General features: G+C 38.1%; 1 protein-coding gene across 1 annotated transcript in view; it reads left to right on the top strand.

Annotated features, from left to right (window-relative positions):
• Positions 1 to 17,898, top strand: part of SCAPER (S-phase cyclin A associated protein in the ER) — a 405,066-nt gene that overhangs the window by 165,611 nt on the left and 221,557 nt on the right. Inside the window, exon 21 of the mRNA XM_069071423.1 lies at positions 4,302 to 4,438. Within this exon, the coding sequence (XP_068927524.1) occupies positions 4,302 to 4,438 (137 nt within the window). The remainder of the gene's footprint in view (positions 1 to 4,301; positions 4,439 to 17,898) is intronic.

Below are 17,898 nucleotides of genomic sequence, written 5' to 3'. Positions count from 1 at the left end.
CGTTTTGTATGTGGGTATTGCCCCTTTGTTAATGTAGATGTTTTGGCTTCTGAAGGGGCAGAAAAGAGCACTAATGTTTGGAAAACAGATAAAATCAGCTTGTGAAAAATGCTTTTCATCTCCAGAGAAAAAATGATGAACTCTGAGTGCAGACTGAAGCATTCTTTCTTTTTCTTTCTTCCTTTTTTTCTTTCCTTCTTTCAATCTAGCTATCTATTTTTCAGCATGGCTCATATAGGAAGATGTTTTGCATGACTTTAGAGGTATAATGCTTATCTTTTTGCTTGACTTCTCAAGGGTAGGGAAACGATTGGAGAGAAAGATAGTTTGGAACTAAAGAAAAAAGAGAATGTTTAGAAAAAACTAGTTTCTAATTCTTTAGTTCACATCCTTTCACAACTTAACCATTGAGGAATGGCTTTTGGTCTCATATGTATTTGTCAATTGTTTTTATGTCTTGGCTACCCTTTTTAGAGAAATTTTATTTGAAAAATTCCCCAACCCTCATCCCCCTTCTACCACTTACCTTCTTATCTTAGGCACATTAATCTTATCTCTTCAGAAGCTTTCAGTTTCATGTAATCAAAATTGTCTATTTTCTCTTTTGTAATTGTATTTGTGAGAAATGGTAGCAGTTTGGTTTCCATAGATTGTATAGGAACAACTGGTGTTTCCATGCAGGCAGGTATAAATCTGTAAAGATGGGCCTGAGCTAGGCTGACTTGAACCAGTTGGGGGATGGTCACTGACTTTTCATTAACATACATGCTTAATGGGCAAGTCAAATGAAATGAGTATGAAAGGGCTTGCCTTTGTCTGATCCTTTGTAGTCTTTTTTGGGAGGCTACCCATTTATTCATTACAGAATAAATGTAAAATAACTGTAATGAAAACCTTCCTGGCTTTCCAATGAATATTATTTATTTCTAGACTGAACATGTTTATAACACATTTCTTGTTTGGTTAATAATACATCTCTTTTCCATAGCTGTGAGAAGCATGTGATCTGCTTCTCTTATGGTATTTTTAGTATGATCTTTACTATTAAAGTCCTCTTTCCATTTGGAATATGGAATATAGTGTAAGGTGTCACTCTCAGCCTGCTTTCTGCCAGACTGCTTTCCGGTTTTCCCAGCAGTTTTTCCTCAAATAGCCAGTTTTTTCGTAAGTAATTTATGTTTTCTGATTTATTAAACACTGGGTTATTGAATTCTGTCATTTCCAATTCTTCATTATCTAGTCTGTGCTATTGATCTAGCTCTCTGTTTTTTAACTAATAACAGGTGGCTTTGATGCTTGATATTTTATGATATAGTGAGATCTGCAAGTGCCAGTCCCTCTTTTCCCCCTGAATCTTTGCATCATTTCCCTCAGGATTCTAGATCTTTTGTTTTTCCAAACAAATTTTATCATTTTTTTTTTCGGTTCTACATAGTATCTCTTTGATAATTTGATTGATAAATCGTCACAAGTGTTAACTAACTTTGACGTTTTGGTCTTTTTTCTTAGGTTGGCATGGTCCAGCAATGAGCACCAACTATTCCTCTGGTTATGCAAGTTCTTTATTTAAGGAGTACTTTGTAATTGAATCTATACAAGTCTTTGGTAGATCGATCCCCAAATTATTTTGTAGTTACCGTATTTGAATTTGTTCATATAATTTTAAAATGTAGTGATTTTTGAGGGTTTATTTTATCACTGGCAACTTTTCTAGAGCTATTAGTTATCTATGTATGCCAGATACTGTGCTTTAAGCAATACAAGGAATGAATTAAAAAAAAAAAACCAATAGCTCTTGTCCTTAATGAGCTTGCACTGTAATGGAAGAGATAGTATGTAAATAACTCAGTATGTATATTTATAGAGAGAGGAGAGGAAAGGCAACATGAGAAGGTGGAGTCTGTTTCTGATGGGGTACAGGCTCTGGGAACCCCCTTCAACTCTTCTTGAGTCTTCCCACTTGATCTGGCATTTGCCTGAGGCTGTAAACTTTTCATTATTCCTAAATCCAAATCTCTGTTACTTTAGGATTGCCTCTGGCTACTTCCTACCCTTGATCCTATCAAAACCCCATTCTCTTGGTTCCTGGTGCCTGACCTCTAGTCACCCCATCCTGCTGGCCACTCCCATCAAGATCCTCACTGGACCCCTCATCCAGTCACCCCAGAGTACTTGGCTACTCCTAGATCCCTCTCTCAGTCTTTCTGTATTTAAGATCCATCTTGCCTCCCTGAAGGTGCTCAGAACCTGCTTACAAATGCTCACCCTCTTCAAGAGTCTACCCAATATGGTGAATCTTTAATAAACTTTTTTTGCTTTGGCTGAAAGAAGGCTTGGGTTGAATTCATTTGGGCAGAACCAGTGTGTTGGTATTTGGGGGTTATGAGTACTTCTAAACCTCAACATTTTCATCTTTTTTAATTCCCTATTACTTAGCACAGTGCCTGGTCCCTGAATACTTAATAAATGTTTGGTGATTGATTCATTGGTTCCTTTTTTCTGCTTCCTTTTTCCCCAAGTCCCATTTCTGCTTCCTTGCATCTCCTTGTACTGACATGGTGGAGGTCAAATATGGTACTCAGAGATGAAACACTTGCTTTAGAAGGGCAAGGAGATGTCTTCTGCTTAATGTTCAGTTTTTTGTCCTAATTTCATACATAAATCCCTGTTTGGTGTTCTACCTTAGTTGCCACACTTTGTGAACATCCATTTCTCCTGCACCGCTTTTCTCTGTTTGGGTCACTTCCTCACTACTATTATTTAAGCAGTGTTGCCCTTGGCTCCTTCGCCTCTTGGTTAAGGAGATCAAGCCATTGCTAGTTGAGATTGTTTCTGAGTTCTTTTGACTGCTTTGTTGTGGTGGTTGCTTTTCATCGGTTAGACTTCTCCAAGAAATGGAAACGAATCTTCACTGCCATCTATTTTCCACTTTATTTGGAACAGAGATGCTAGTTATTTTTCATTAATCAGAGTCAGCATCTTATTTAGGTAGATCAGCTTAATGTGGCTCTTGTTGGACATGCTTCAGTGGGAAGAACACTGAATGTGGGTTGTACGACTAGATTTGAATCTTCTACCTTCCACTTAATCACTGTCTGACTTTGGGCAAGTCGCTTTATCTTGTTGGGCCTCAGTTTCCTCACAAAATAAAATGAGTTCGTTAAGCTAAGTGACTTCTAAGATGTCTTCCACCTCCGAATTTGTGATACACAACACTTTCATCCAATGCAATATTGTATATCCACCAAATTTCAGTATGACATTTTTAAAACAATTTTTTTCTTTGTGAAGTACTCAAATACTTAATTTAGAAATATATGTAGCTTCATTTTTATGGATGTTCCCTCTACCTACATAACATCTTTTTTTTCTTTTAGACTTTACAAATTGTTTTGGCTGAAAAATTCCTCAACTGGTGGCCACTACATTGTTCATAAGCTTCCCTGAGCTTAGTTTAGATTCTCAAATAACAGATTTACTAAGCCCATAAGTTTTTTCAGCATGGTTAAGATATATCAAAACTTTTGCTCCATTTTCATAGCCTAGGGCAAGGTTGGGTTTCCTTTCACTTAAGTAAGGCCTTCAAAAAAGCCTGGTTGATTGCTTTGGTGTGTGGGAAGCCAGTGAAACTTGGAGATAAGGGGGGGAGGGGTTCATCTGAGCTCACTGTCTGAAAGCTGCAAGACCAAGACCAGAAGCGGGATGTTGAGTGTGGACAGCGGCTAGTGAGTATAGTTTGGCTGAAACGTAGACTGTGTCGAGGAAAATAACATGAAGCAAGGTCAGAACGGTAAACTGGAGCCAGATTGTGACAAGCCTGGAATGCTATTTATAGAATTTCTTAGGTAGCATCTAGGGAAGAGAGTGAATTTCTTTTTATTATTGCTTTTATTTGTTGTGGGACTTAGGTTTATTTCCTGGGGTTGTCTTTACTGATTTGGGTCATGGAAAAACATATGGAATCCTCTTCACATAGAAGGGAGTACATTGTTCTTATTTGGGAAGCATGATAACTCATTTTAAACGTTTTGTTCCTTTTTTCATATAAATTGCTTCTTAGTGTCCTGAGAGAATCAGGTCCTCCACAAATTGATAGGAAATCTTAGCCCAGCTTACGCACAGGGCAGGCTGTGCTGCTGTGTAACCAGCTATAGGTGCACATTGCTGGCTGAAGTATCAGAGCCTCAAATAGAAGAGTTTTCACTTAAACTCTTTCTGTAATTCTTATGGGCAGCAGTGGGCAGATCTTGTGTGCTCATCCAGCCCACGGAAATCAGATGTTGTTTGGATGTCTTTTGCAGGAGCATCTGTCCCTGAAGAAGTATATTGTTGACATTGTGGTTGAAAGCTCAACACCAACGGAGCCTGTGAAAGACGGAGATGACAGACAGAAAAATAAGAAGAAAGCCAAAAAGCTCAAAGCCCGGATGAACTCCAGGTACTCACTCTAAGGGATGCTGTTCCTCAGTACAGATACTGCAGAAGGGTAAAAAAGAGTTTACAGTTATTTGCTTTACGAATATTCGCCTTGGAAACAGTGCTGATGAGCCTAATTTATAGCCACTCCCTCTGATTGAGAAAGAAAAGTGCCCCTCGATCGATGGGAAGCCCTTGCTTTCACCTGTTTAAGAGCCTTTCTCATAATTGGACGTCAGGGCCAGGCCCAGACAGCAGCCCCTGCTAGAGCACAACAGTGTGTTTAAGTATGGGCAAACCAGGCCTGTTTTTCTTTCCAACTATTGATTTTTAAATGAAGTATCAAAGAAAATCAATGGTAATCAACAAATAGAAGCCAATGGCTGTCGTGTCAAATCCCATGACTAGGGTTAATCAATCTGTTGTCTGTCACAATAAGAAAAAGTCAGAGAAATATCTTGAAATGGAAAGTGAGTTGTTAGACCTGTAGTTTATCATCGGCCTAACAAGTGGCACCTAGAGATCGGCCAGCCGGCTGTGGAGTGTACCGTGGTGTTGTGGTCTGTGGCATCCATCTGATGATGGAATCTTGAGAGGGAGTATAGGGGAAGAGAGGGAGGCCTGCTTTGTGGAGTTACAGGACCTGCATTTTGCTACTTGTTACTGTGTGATGTGAGCAAATCAAATCAATTCTGGGTCTGTCTGGGCCTCAGTTTTCTTCCTCTGTAAAATGGGGGTGGTAGAAGAAAAGATCTCTAAGGACCTTCTAGCTAAGAATCTTATGACTCTGTTTTCATTATTTCAGCTTCTTTATCTCTTTATCATTTGTAGAAAATATTCCAAGGTGTTATTATTATCGTGTTTACCACCAAATGTTGCTATATCAGGAAGCTTGAAAAACATCATGTAAAAGTAGTATGGGATTGGGTCCTTTCATGCCCATCTGCTTCTTGGTGCAGAGGTAACTTTGGTCTCTTAAAGGCTATGGCTCTGTAGAGGTAGGTTTTACCTAGATGTAAGTTTTCAAATATCGACCCAACTTTAGACTTTCCCCATCTGTCTGAGGAAATTGCAATTTTTTTCTTAGTGATTGTCCTAGGGTAAATGGGTGGATAGGTGGGTGTCTCCCAGGACCCATATTCCACAGGTCTTGAACTTAAGGAGTAAGGGAGGAAGTAGAGAGAGCCCCAGGTCCCTGCTACCTCTCATTTGTACATGTACCAAATGTCGCTGAGCAGAACACATTGCTGTCAGTCCCAGAGAAGAGGAACCAATTCTGGGATGGGAGCAGAGGGAGAAGGACACCAAGTGTCCCCATCTTAAATTCTTTTTTTTTTTTTAAAGCAATTGGGGTTAAGCAACTTGCTCAAGGTTACACGGCCAAGTGTTTCTGGGTGGGTGCTAAGTGTCTGAGCCTGGATGCGATCCCAGGTCATTCAGCTCTGGGGCCGGTGCTCTTACTTGTTGTGCTACCTGGCTGCCCCCTTAAATTCTTTTTAGGTCACTGTGGGAGGTTGGACATCCATTGGAAAGGATCATCAGCATCTCTATCAGAAACTTCTCAGATGGGAAATGGGATCTGGGGAGGGTAGGGAAGGGCCTAGTTGGTTGATCAGCATGGGGTAAACAGGAGTGGGGGAGAGATATGGGAGGCAGCTTTGGGAATTCAGTGCAGGAGTGGTCTGGAGGTGGGGCTGTCCACTTCTCCAGGGCAGGTCTGGTGCTGACAGCAATGGCATCTTTGACCAAAGTATTAAAGTCACTGGGGCCAGAAGCTTGGAGCCTGGAGTACCACCAGCCTGAGTCCTTGATGTTTCTAAGAAAACAAGCTTGAATTGTATCGCAGTATCCCCCCCATGGAACAAATTTGGGGCCTTCACATTTATGGAGGCCCAGCCCAGCAGGCACAAAGATGGCACCACAGCCACAGTTTGGGGGAGGATTCTTTGTGCCAAGAACCATGGCTAGACCTCTTTCCTTCCAGATGCCATGACATCAGAATAGTGGTTCATGATAACAACAGATATTCCTCCCATTCCATTCCAAAAAGAATAGATGGATTCCTTTTGTATTCTCAGTCCAAAGTAAATTCTGGTGCCTCTTTCTTTTTATGTCTTCTGGGTGTTTTTTATGACTTATACTGCATTTTATTTTGTTGATTTGATTTTGTATCTTTTTAATCTGGTAGGCTACAGGTTTTTCAGTTTTGCTAGTCTTTTCAAAAGGACCAGCTTTTACTTTTGTTGATCATTTTTATATTCTTTTTGGTTTCCAATTTAATTTTTTCTCTGCTAATTTTCAAGATTTTATTTGCTTATTTTGAGTTTATTTTAAAAATGTGCACTCATTAAATTTTCTTTTTTCAATTTTGTTACTGTATGATTTAGGAATATTACTTTTCCTCTGAGAACTGCTTTAACTGCTTATCATATCTATTATCCTACCAACTTTGGTATGCTATTTCATTATTATCATTGTTTTTCACAGTTATTAATTATTTCTGTTATTTTCTTTTTTTCCCCACACATTATTTAGAATGTTATTATAAGTTTTCATTTCAGCCTATGTCTTTGATCTCTGACTTGATTACTATTTTTTGGGGTCATTTTGGAGGGGAGAAGGCAGGGCAATCTGGGTTAAGTGACTTGCCCAAGGTCACACAGCTAGTAAGTATTAAGTATCTGGGGCCGAATTTGAACTCAGGTCCTCCTGACTCCAGGGCTGGTGCTCTATTCACTGAGCCACCTAGCTGCCCCTTGATTACTATTTTAATTGCTTTTTGGGTTATAAAAAATGAGTTTGGTTTTTTTGCCTTTGTATATTATTTGCAATATCTCTCTGCCTTACTAATATATGATCTGTTTTTGTAAAAGTTCTATGTGGCACTGTGAAATATCTGTATTTTTTGGTTCTCCCTTTCATAAAACATAATCCATCTCATAATGTTTTTTTTTTTGAGCAGGTAATCCATCTCATAGTTTTCTCCATTTTCCAGCAGTATGTTCAATCCTGTAAATTCTCTTTGTTAGGTGTTCCTGAGAGGATTATTCTAGTCACCTTTGTGTATTTTTAAGATTGAAATTAGTTTGAGGTATGTTGTTCCTTTGAGCAGAGAGGGCATCATTTCCTTGTTCTCCTGAGTTTCGTCTGACAGCACAAATGCTTTTTTGAATCCACCTGCTGCGCAGTAAACTTAGTTTCAGTCTCTTATTTTGATTCAGAGTATATTTTTGTGTTTTAGATGTGTTTTGTGTCAGCAACAGATTGTGGAATTTCTATTTCCTTCTCCATTATAACACTCAGTTTCTTTTTAGTGGAGTGTTTAATCCTTTCACATTTAAAATTATGAGAATTAGGCTTATGTTTTCTACCATTTGCATCTCTAGTATTGCTTTTTTTTAAAGATTTTTTTGTTGTTGTTGTCTTTGCTCCTTTAAGTTAGTACTTTGTACCTACATTGTGTTAATACCTTTGTGTTAAGATTTGCTTCATGCACTCTGGGTAATCCTCTTTGCACAGGCTTTCTCTTTCATTGTAACTTAATTGAAATTAAGCAATATGTATTTTTTTCTTCTTCACTGCACCCAAATGAATAAAAAGGAAAGAAAAATAAAACCCTTGTAATAAATATGCATAGCCCAAGCAAATTCCTTTATTAACAGATTTCAGAAATTCACTTTAGATTCTGCATTTTGAGTCTGTGGTGCCTGTCAGGTGTGGTTGGCACGAGGCATCTTGCTCCTTGGGAATCTCAGTTGCTCACTGTATTGATCAGAGTTCTCCAGTCTTTGCAAGTTGTCTTTCTTTAGAATGTAATTGTATGCATTGTTTTCCTGATTCTCTTCACTTCATTTTGTATCATTTCATACAAGTCTTTCCATCATTTCTTATGGTGCAATAATATTCTATTACATTCATATGTTTAATTTGTTTAGTCTTTCCCCAGTTCATAGACATTTCCTTAGTTTTCAATTCTACTACAAAAAATGTCTGCTGTATTTTTAAAAAACATATGGATCTTTTTCCTCTTTTAAAAATTTCTTTGGGGAGTAGGTCTGATAGTGGCATCCCTAGGTTAAAGAATAAGCACAATTGAGTGACCTTTAGAATGTAGTTAGGGATTGCTTTCCAGAATTGCTCAACCAATTCATAGTTCTACCAGGACTATATTCATGTGCCTGTTTTCCTGTGGCCTCTCCCACATTTGTTATTTTCCTCTTTTGTCATATTTATGATTTGGAACATTTTTCAATTGATTGTTGATAGATAGAATTTTTTTCCCCTTTTAAAAGTTTCCTATTCATACCATTTGATTATTCGTTTATTGGGAAATGGAACTTAGTCTTATAAAATGTGAATCACTTCCCTTTATATTTTGGTTATGTGATGTTTATAAGAAAATTTTTTTGCAAATTTTTCCCCGATTTATTTCCTACAGGCTTTTTTTTTCTTTCCTTAATTCCTCCTTTCCATTTATCAACTGCTTCCTGGATTTTGTTGGGGGAGGGGGTGTGATAATTATTAATTTCTTTTTCTTTATCTTATTTAGTTAGTCCTTCCTTTTGTTACCTATTTTCTAATCTTCATTAAATGATTAGTTCAAATTTTTCTTCCTTTCTGTCCCTCCAAATTCTTCTTTTCTTTCCCCCCTTTTTTTCTAAAAAGGATTTCTGTACCTTGTTCTCTTATTAATTTTCTGCTTATCATATCTATTAATCTTGAATTTTTATTCCCTGATTTAGGGTGTATATTCTTTTCATTAATCCAACATTCATCATGGATTTAAGGCTTCTAAAATAATCAAGTTTGAGCGCTGTATTCTCATCATTTTGTTATGTTCTTTGTCATTTTTTACCCATCATTCCTTTTTATCAATTGATGAGCAAAGAAATGAGGATCAAAGTTGTATACCATGGGAGAAAATAATCTGTGTCCCAGCTTGTGTGGCCCAGTTAGACCCCCATGATCTTTCTCCTTATCATCCACCAGATAATCTCATTTCTGTGTCCATGTTCTCCCTCCCCTTTGGGTGCCAGTTGCCCTAGGAGCTCAGATTTCTCTTCTCATTAGCCAGGATCTTATCCACGGAGGCACAGCCCTCTTCCAGACAAAGTAATGTCACTGTGCACCAGCTCCCTTTCATGTACCATTGCAGGCATATATCTCTTCCCTCATGGGAGAACTCTTTTGGATTGAAACTCCCATTTCACCCCCTGGTTTCAGTAGCCTTCTTTCGCCTTCTCTTCTCCTTCCTTGCAGCTGCTCTCCTTGTGGTGAGGGTGATAGGAGTTACTGTCTGCTTTTCATTATCGACTCATGACTTGCTTATAGTACATTACACCTTTCCTCCTCCCCACCTCCTTTCCTCCTGTCTGCAGCTTTGAGTTGCTTTTAGGGACTTGAGGTGTTAAGTCTGTGGTGCTTTACTTTGGTTTCTCCATCTTCCTCTGTTTCTTTAGATTCCACTTTTATCTTTATCCCCTTTTTGTACTTAAAATTTCTTGGTGATGCTTCTGTTTTCTCCTACAGATCAGTCTTTCTGTTTCTCTTTTCTTAAAAATAATGTCTAGAGATGGGGTTATTTATTTCATTACTTCTTTCTTTCAGAGTTTTATTTGCTAACTTTTGTTGTGTTTCTGGTGTTTGCAGTTCATTGTTCAATTCTGTTGTTTTTTTTTTCCCCCGAGAATTCTCCAAATGTCTTTCAATAAAAGTCCATCTTTTTTACACAGTGTCTCATTTTGGGTTGCACCTTGAATTTCTTTGGTTTTTAGAATATATTATTTCATTCCCTTCTCCTGTTTCTGTTGGATGCAAAATAGTTTTGTGTTACTTGAATTTCCTTTGTTTGAAGATCTTTCTTCTGACCATGGATAAATTTTATTGTGTGGCCTTGAAATTAAAATATACGTGTGTGTGTCTTAAAGTTTGAGATGTAGGGTTTTGTCTGTCTTGTTTTGTTTTCCCCTGAAGGTGATCTATGGATTCTTTCCATTGGTGCTTTGTTTTCTGTATTCAGAAGTTCTGTTCAGTTTTCTTATATTCTTTTCCTGCATTATGATTTTTAAGACCTTTCAATTTGTCATGCTTTTCTTGGAGACTTATGGACCTTATTGGATTCTGTGCATCTTGTCTCTATATCAGTGATTTTTTCTCTTATAAAGATGATATGTTCTTTTAAAGTTATTGCCTTCTGTTTTTCTTCTTTCAGATTATGATTCATTTCATTTTTTCTGATTCTAAATCTGTTGTTATCTCTTTTGCTTTTTTATTTTTTTGCTTTTTGGAGGGGGAAGGCAGGGCAGTTGGAGTTAAGCAACTTGCCCAAGGTCACATGGCTACTTTTGTGTTAAGTGTCTGAGGATTTGAATTCAGGTCCTCCTGACTCCAGAACTGGTGCTTTATTCACTGTACCACCTAACCACTTCTCTTTTGCTTTTTTAGAGAAGCTTGTCATCATGCATTTAAGTTTTTTTTTTCTTTTCTGCTAATTATTTCTAAGAAAGCTATAATTTTTTGGGGGGGGAGTATTTTTTCTTCCTAATTTCTATTCTAGTTGTCATTTACCTTTTGAACTATCCTGGAACATAATTTCTTATTCTGTGCTCGATTCTTTATTTATCTATTCCTTTTTTTTTTTTTTGCTTTTTAATATGTGGTAAGATAATTTTATTGTGTCTTTGATAGAATAGTAGTCAGTATTCCTTCTATTTTTATCCTCTTTTCTATGCCAGGATTTGACCCTTCCTGCAATATTGATTGGAAGGGCCTGACACAGGCAGGTCTTAAAGTGTATTGCTATTTGATTATAGCTCCGTATTGCCACCACTGCTACCCAGAGTTTACTACCCTGCAGTCTTTGGGAAGGGAGGCTTTCTAGCTCCCCCACTGAAACCTTCTTCCACAGTCCTGTGCTGAGACTCTGGTCGGGGGGCCCAGATCTGTATTCAACATTGATACCAAACCTAGAGAGCTGCTTAGAGCACTGAGAAGTTAGTTTATTTGCTCAGGATCACACACGGAGCTAATATACATGAAGAGACAGGATTGGGTCAGAGGAACCTGAGGACGGGTTTGAAGAACAATCTGCAGATCCACAGACTTCTCTGGAACTCATTTCTGGGTTATAAGTGAAGTGGTATCAGTGACAGTTAAGGAGTATAGAAAACAGTTAAAGTAAAGGTTGTCAGCAATTCAAGTCAAGGCAAATGAGAAAAAGAAAGTACATCTTCCTGGGATGTGTATCCAAAACTTAATGGAGAGCCTTCCCAGACTCATCCCAACCAGTGATGACTATCTCTCCACTTTTAGTGAGATTCACAAAATTGTATCCAATGATTATTCAGTGTTGGGTAAGAAAATGAGGATTATAGAGGTATGCTTCTCTCTTGGTCACTAAAGGCAAAGAATGTAAAAAAGAAAATTTAAGAATTGGACAGCTGGCTACAGTGGTGGTCTCTAAGAATGGGGTTTGGATTTCTAGATACTGGCTTACAATATATAAAGTTGACAAGTTCTTGGACAGAGACATTGTAGCTTTCAGGTATCTTGCAAATCTAATCAAAAAGCCTTTAAAACAAAAAGGATGAAGCTGCTGATGTATATTCTCAGAGCTATCTGTTATAGATAGTAGCCACAGAAAAGGAAGAATAGCAGCTGAGGAATATAGGAATTTGTAGAAGACAAATCTAAGAAGTGAATCAGTAATAAAACCTGTGCTCTCTACTTATCTATACACAAATCACAAAAATTTAGGGATTTGAAAAGAAAAACTAGGGGTCCTGATAGAAGGGGAAAATTTGAAGTCATAGGTATTCCTGAGAATTGGTAGGATGGAAACCCCTGGCTGGACTGTGACTCTGTACAGACATACCTTATTCAAGAAGAAGACGATGGGGAAGAGGAGGAGTGGGCAGCATTGTATATTTAAAAGGTTTGTTCATTGGAGGAAATCTAGGAACCAGAAAGGGAGAGCAGAGTATCTAGGTGAAGATAAAAGAGGGAGAAACAAAAGTGATTCTGTCATTTGTGTATACTTTAGACCACCTGCACATAAAAAGGAATCTGATGAGGGTTTGAGATATGGATCACAGTCCCAGAAGAGAGGCACAATATGGTAGTGACCAAGGAGTTCAGTTTTCCAGGCCTCTGCTGGAGCTCTTTGTCTTCCAGAAGCAGAGCCCCTCATCACTTCTTGACATGCCTTAATGATCATTTTAAACTTCCAAAAAGGTAGTTAAAATTCTGTTTTGAATAATTCTCATTAACAGTAAGGGAGTTGTTTGGCTAGAAAAGATGGAAACCTTGGGGTAAAGCAACTTCTTTGTCCTTGAGCTTTTGACAGAGGAAAGGAAACCATATTTCAGAAAGGTAGATAAAAGATAGGCATGCTTTAGGGGAAGTCTGCCTGGCCAGCATTGGAGATACTCATGAATGAAGTTCTAAAGACACAAGGGGAAAGAGGGCCTTCCAGTGAGGATGAAAAGCAGAATGTCTGAAGAGACAGAAGTAGATGCATAGGTGGTTTATATTTAAAAAGGAACATACAGAAAATGGAAGCTAGGCCAGGGAAGAGGGAAAGGAATACAAGAGCCCTAACCCTGTCCATAGAATAGCCTCAGGATTGCTGAAGCTCACACTGAGCCTAGGCTGAGGAGGGAAGCTAAGGAACACCCCAAAGGGGTGGTTTTATCTGTGTTGAGAGAAGGGAAGAAGGGGGGGTACCCTTGAACTGGGTGGATAGGACAGTGATTATTGACAACAGCGAAAAGGTATTACTGTGGACTTCTTATTTTGTGTTTTCTTTGTGAAGGAGAATGACCTTTACACTGGAAATTACAAGAGGAAAATTACTGACAGGGAATTGATACCCTTCGTAAGAAAGGAAATAGTCACCTAGCCAAAAGGAATTAGACATCCTTGGGTCCTGAAATAGCTGGCCAGTGTGACTGTTAAATTATTCTCAGTGATGTCTGAAAGATTATGGAAGATCACATAGTATTAAAAGACCATGATGTCACAAGATAGGAGAAGGGGAACGTGTCCCAATTTTCAGAAAGGGCAACAGTCTTCCAACTATATAGATCTATAAACTTGACATGGGAAAAATCTAGAATGGATCATTAAAGGGATGGTTGGTAAATAACTTGAAGGGGAAATGAGGATCATAAATAGCCAGCATAGCCTCCTCTGCCAGGCTATGGCAGACTAACCCCTTTTTGTTCAAGGACTTTTAAATTAGGTGAGAGAAATATTGTGGATAGAGCTTAATAGTATTTTAGTAAGACTTTTGATTAAATTTTTTTTGAGGGGGGGAAGGCAAGGCACTTGGGGTAAGTGACCCCACGCTAGTGTGTCAAGTATCTGAGGTCAAATTTGAACTCAGATCCTCATCAAGGCCTGGGCTCAACTCACAATTCACTACCTAACTGTCCTGATTAATTATCTTGAAGATGAAGACAATGGCTTTAATACAATCAGATGAATATAAAATGGATTGTCTTGAAAACCCCTCAGTGACTGAGCAGGATAAGAACTCGCACCTTCCTGATTCCAGGCCCAGTGTGATATCCATTACTGTAATTGATATTATTGGTAACTTTGGAGAGAGCAATTTAAGTGAATCAATGAGGATAAAAGCCAGGTTGCTGGAGGTAGCAAAGCTAGTGAGAGGAAAGCAGCTGGAAACAGCATCATCAGAAACAAAACAGCTAGGAGAAAGTCTGGTTATGCTGTTAACGTTGTGCTTCTGCTCTAGATCAGTCTGACAGCTTTAGAAACAGGATTTTATCCATTTATCTATTCAAATTCTATTCTGCTTCAAGAAAACTGATTAACGTTCATCACAACTACAAGAGACTTCCTCATGATTCAGGATGTCAAGACCAGTTCATTTTCCAGACTTGCTCAAGATCCACTCACACAGCCAAGTGACCTTTTAATAAGTGACTTGGTGAGTATAGAACAGAACCAAGGATATGCAGTGTCTCAGTGAGAATTTTCAACAAGGCAAGAGACAGTTCTGATCTAAAGAATTTCTTTCCCTTACAAATTGTCAGGCTTCCCATCTTCTCAGCCGCCATTCCGTGCTGCTGCTCGGATTCTGAACTTCATGTTTCTCTCTTATCGTAGCCACGTGGACCAGCGGAATGAGCATGGGATTGGAAGTCAGAGGATGTTGGGGTGAATCCCAGCTCAGCTCCTTACTGCTTATGTGATGTGAGACACGTCACTTCACCATTAGTGACCCAAGTTTGTTCATTGGTAAAGTGAGAATGCCAGACTGTGGGACCTGTGAATTCTGTGATCCATTCTGATGACCAGACCATGTTCATATCTTACAACTGCAGGCTTTTTGAACCAGAAAGGGCCTCAATGATCTTCTCCTTTGATAGTGTTGTTTTACTGTAGATGAGGAACCTAAGGCCCAAAGAGATTATGATTTACCGAAGTACCTGAAGAAAGTATTTCTAATAGCCAATCATTCTCATTCAAAGTCTCTGAATTCCTTAGCCTCACCAAGATCTGGCCCAACCTGTTTCTGTATTTCCCTAATATCTAATAACCATCCTAAGATCCACCATGGGATGGGACTGGTCTGTTCATTGATTATATGATTTTTTTTTAAAATCCTGAACTCTCTTTAAAATAATTTCCTACAATATCTTTCATAACAACAACAATAGGTGCTTGATTAAAAAAAATAATTTTTTTAATGATCTCTATTTTCTCAGTTTATTTTATTTTATTTTTGGAGGGGGTAAGGTAGGGCAATTGGGGTTAAGTGACTTGCTCAAGGTCACACAGCTAGTTTTTGTGTTAACTGTCTGAGGCTGGATTTGAACTCAGGTCCTCCTGGTTCCAGGGCTGGTGCTCTATTCGCTGCACCACCTAGCCGCCCTCCCCAATTTTTTTTGAGGGGCAGTTGGGGTTAAGTGACTTGTCCAAGGTCACAAGCTAGTTTTTTTGTGTTAAGTGTCTGAGGTCAGATTTGAACTCCGGTCCTCCTGACTCCAGGGCCAGTGCTCTATTCACTGCTCCACCTAGCTACCTGTTGTATTTATTTACTTTTTTAAAAAATTATTTACTTTTAATATATGACATTCCACAATCCCTTGAGTTCCAAATTTTCTTTACCCCCACTCCCTGCCATGGCGGCATGCAATCCGATATAGGTTTTACAAATACTTACACATTAAACATTAGTCAAGTTGTAAAGAAGAATTATAACCAATGGAGTGAACAACAAGAAAGAAGGAAAGAAACAAAAGAAAATACAAAAGAGAGAGAGAGCAGGTAGTTTGCTTCAGTCTGCATTCAGACTCTGTAGCTCTTTCTCTGAATGTGGAGAGCCCTTTCCATCATGAGTCTTTTGGAGTTGTCTTAAACCTTACGCTGCTGAGAGGAGCCTGGTCTATCAGTTAGTCATCACACCTACGATGTGTCTGTAATTGTGTACAAAGTTCTCTTGGTTCTGCTCTCCTCACTCAGCATCAGTCTATGTGAGTATCTCCAGATTATTATGAAGTCGTCAACAACAGGTTCTTTTAAGAACTCTCCAGCATGACACAGGTCTGTCTGTCTTTTAGCTCAGATATCTCAGTAATCATAAATTACTTTCAGGGCTGAGGAAATTTTTGTCCCACTAAATTATAAAACTTTAGCTTGCCAATTAGTTCTTAAACTCATTACAAAAGAGCAGTTCCTTATCAGCAAAGGATCCTGTGCCAGATATAAAAGTTTGAGAACCACTGGTACAGATTAACTGGGAGTGAATTTGTTGCTGGTTACTGTTGTCTGGAAGCTGAGCTTAGGAAACGAGTGTCAGTTCCAAAGTAGAGTTGCCTATATTTTCAACATTAGAAACTACCTGACATAAATTCCTGGACTCTTAAAAAGGTACATGAGATAGGTTTACAGTACAGTAAAACTCCCTGGAGCTCCATTTTTTATATATGTCCAATGAGGAGATTGAATTAAGTAATCTCTGAGGTCTGAAACAGTTCCTAAGTGTTATTATCCTTACATAAAAAAAACTGGTATTTTTTTTTTATCATTTTGCCTATAATTCATGTCTTCTGAATCTAGAAACTATGTAAGAGAAACTATATGAAGAGGCTTTTGCCGTGAAAATAAAACATGTTCTTATTCAGGCCTTATTTTTATTCTTATTTAGACCTTACCTAGATCCTAAATTATAGATTGTGCTGTATGATTTATATGACAGGAAAAAATTTACTCAAGTAACAATGTTTTTTTAAAGCAGTTGGGGTTAAGTAACTTGCTCAAGGTGACGCGGCCAATTTTTGTGTGTGTGGGTGGGTGTTAAGTATCTGATCCCGGGTCCTCCCGACTCTGAGGCCAGCTCTCTTACTGCACCACCTGGCCACCCCTTAAGTAACAATTTTTTTTCAATTTTAGTAAGCTTTACTAATATGTCTTTTTATGTCACATTCATTTATAAACATGCCCCGCCCTAATTTCCTCCCACTTAGAGTTCCTTTGTCTCAAACCCAAAGGCTGTAAGCAAAACTGTTGGTTACATAACCACACTCATCAATCTTTTCCTGGGAAGGGAGGGGGGTGAGGGGCTTTTGTCATTTTCAGTGTTTTGTCAGTATTTGCTTTAATTTTGGTTTTTATTCTATTTACGTGGTCATTCTGTGTATTATTTTCCCGATTCTTTCTTAACTTTACATCTGTGATTGTCTTCCAGCCTTGCTGGAATATTTCTTTTTGTGCAGTAATAGTTCCCTTTTAGACATTTCCCAGCAATGGACATTGGAGTAGTTTCCACTTCTTTAGTGTTTCTGTAGTTAATTTTGATGTTTGTGTGCATATTGTATATATGTGAATGTATCTGTGTATACATTAAATTTTAGAGCAAAAGGAGTTAGATCTCATGACATTATAATAAATGGTGAGACCATCTTATTTTCTATAGGAAATCTCAGGATGGACTTGGTTTATATCAAGCAGTTGTCCATTTTGGAAATCCTTTAAAAAGATGTGCTGGCAATTCCCAAGAGATCTAGTAGTGCAATTATATTATTAAGTACACTGACTTAAGTAGCTTAGCCTTAGCATATCTCCATACTATAAGTAAAAACTTTCACAAATATGGACAAGCATTTAGCCTTATGTTAAGTGGAATATCAAATTACGTATAGAAAGAGGGTGATGGTACAGTTTCATGTTTCTAACTCTGTCTGGTTCAGTTATATTTTTCTTAATTTCACTACTGATTTTTACTTAAATTGTGATTTTAAATGCCTAAATCCAATCTAATAACACCAACAATTTTGGCATTAAATATCTTTTTAAACATAAAACTTGACTAATTTAAAGGCTATGTAATTTTAACTATATGTTGACCACCTGTCTTATCTTTAAGTTCAGAGAGACATTTTGATATTGTGGCAAGCGTATTATACTAGGAGTGAGACTCTACATGCATAGGTTCCCAAAGTAGGGGATACCACT

This window comes from Petaurus breviceps, unplaced genomic scaffold, assembly GCF_028583685.1.
Source record: "Petaurus breviceps papuanus isolate PSGF00001 unplaced genomic scaffold, PetGlider_PUasm1.0 90825, whole genome shotgun sequence".
Taxonomy (NCBI): Eukaryota; Metazoa; Chordata; class Mammalia; order Diprotodontia; family Petauridae; genus Petaurus; species Petaurus breviceps.
Note: the sequence above shows the minus strand (reverse complement) of the source record. Positions and strands in the feature narration are given on the sequence as shown.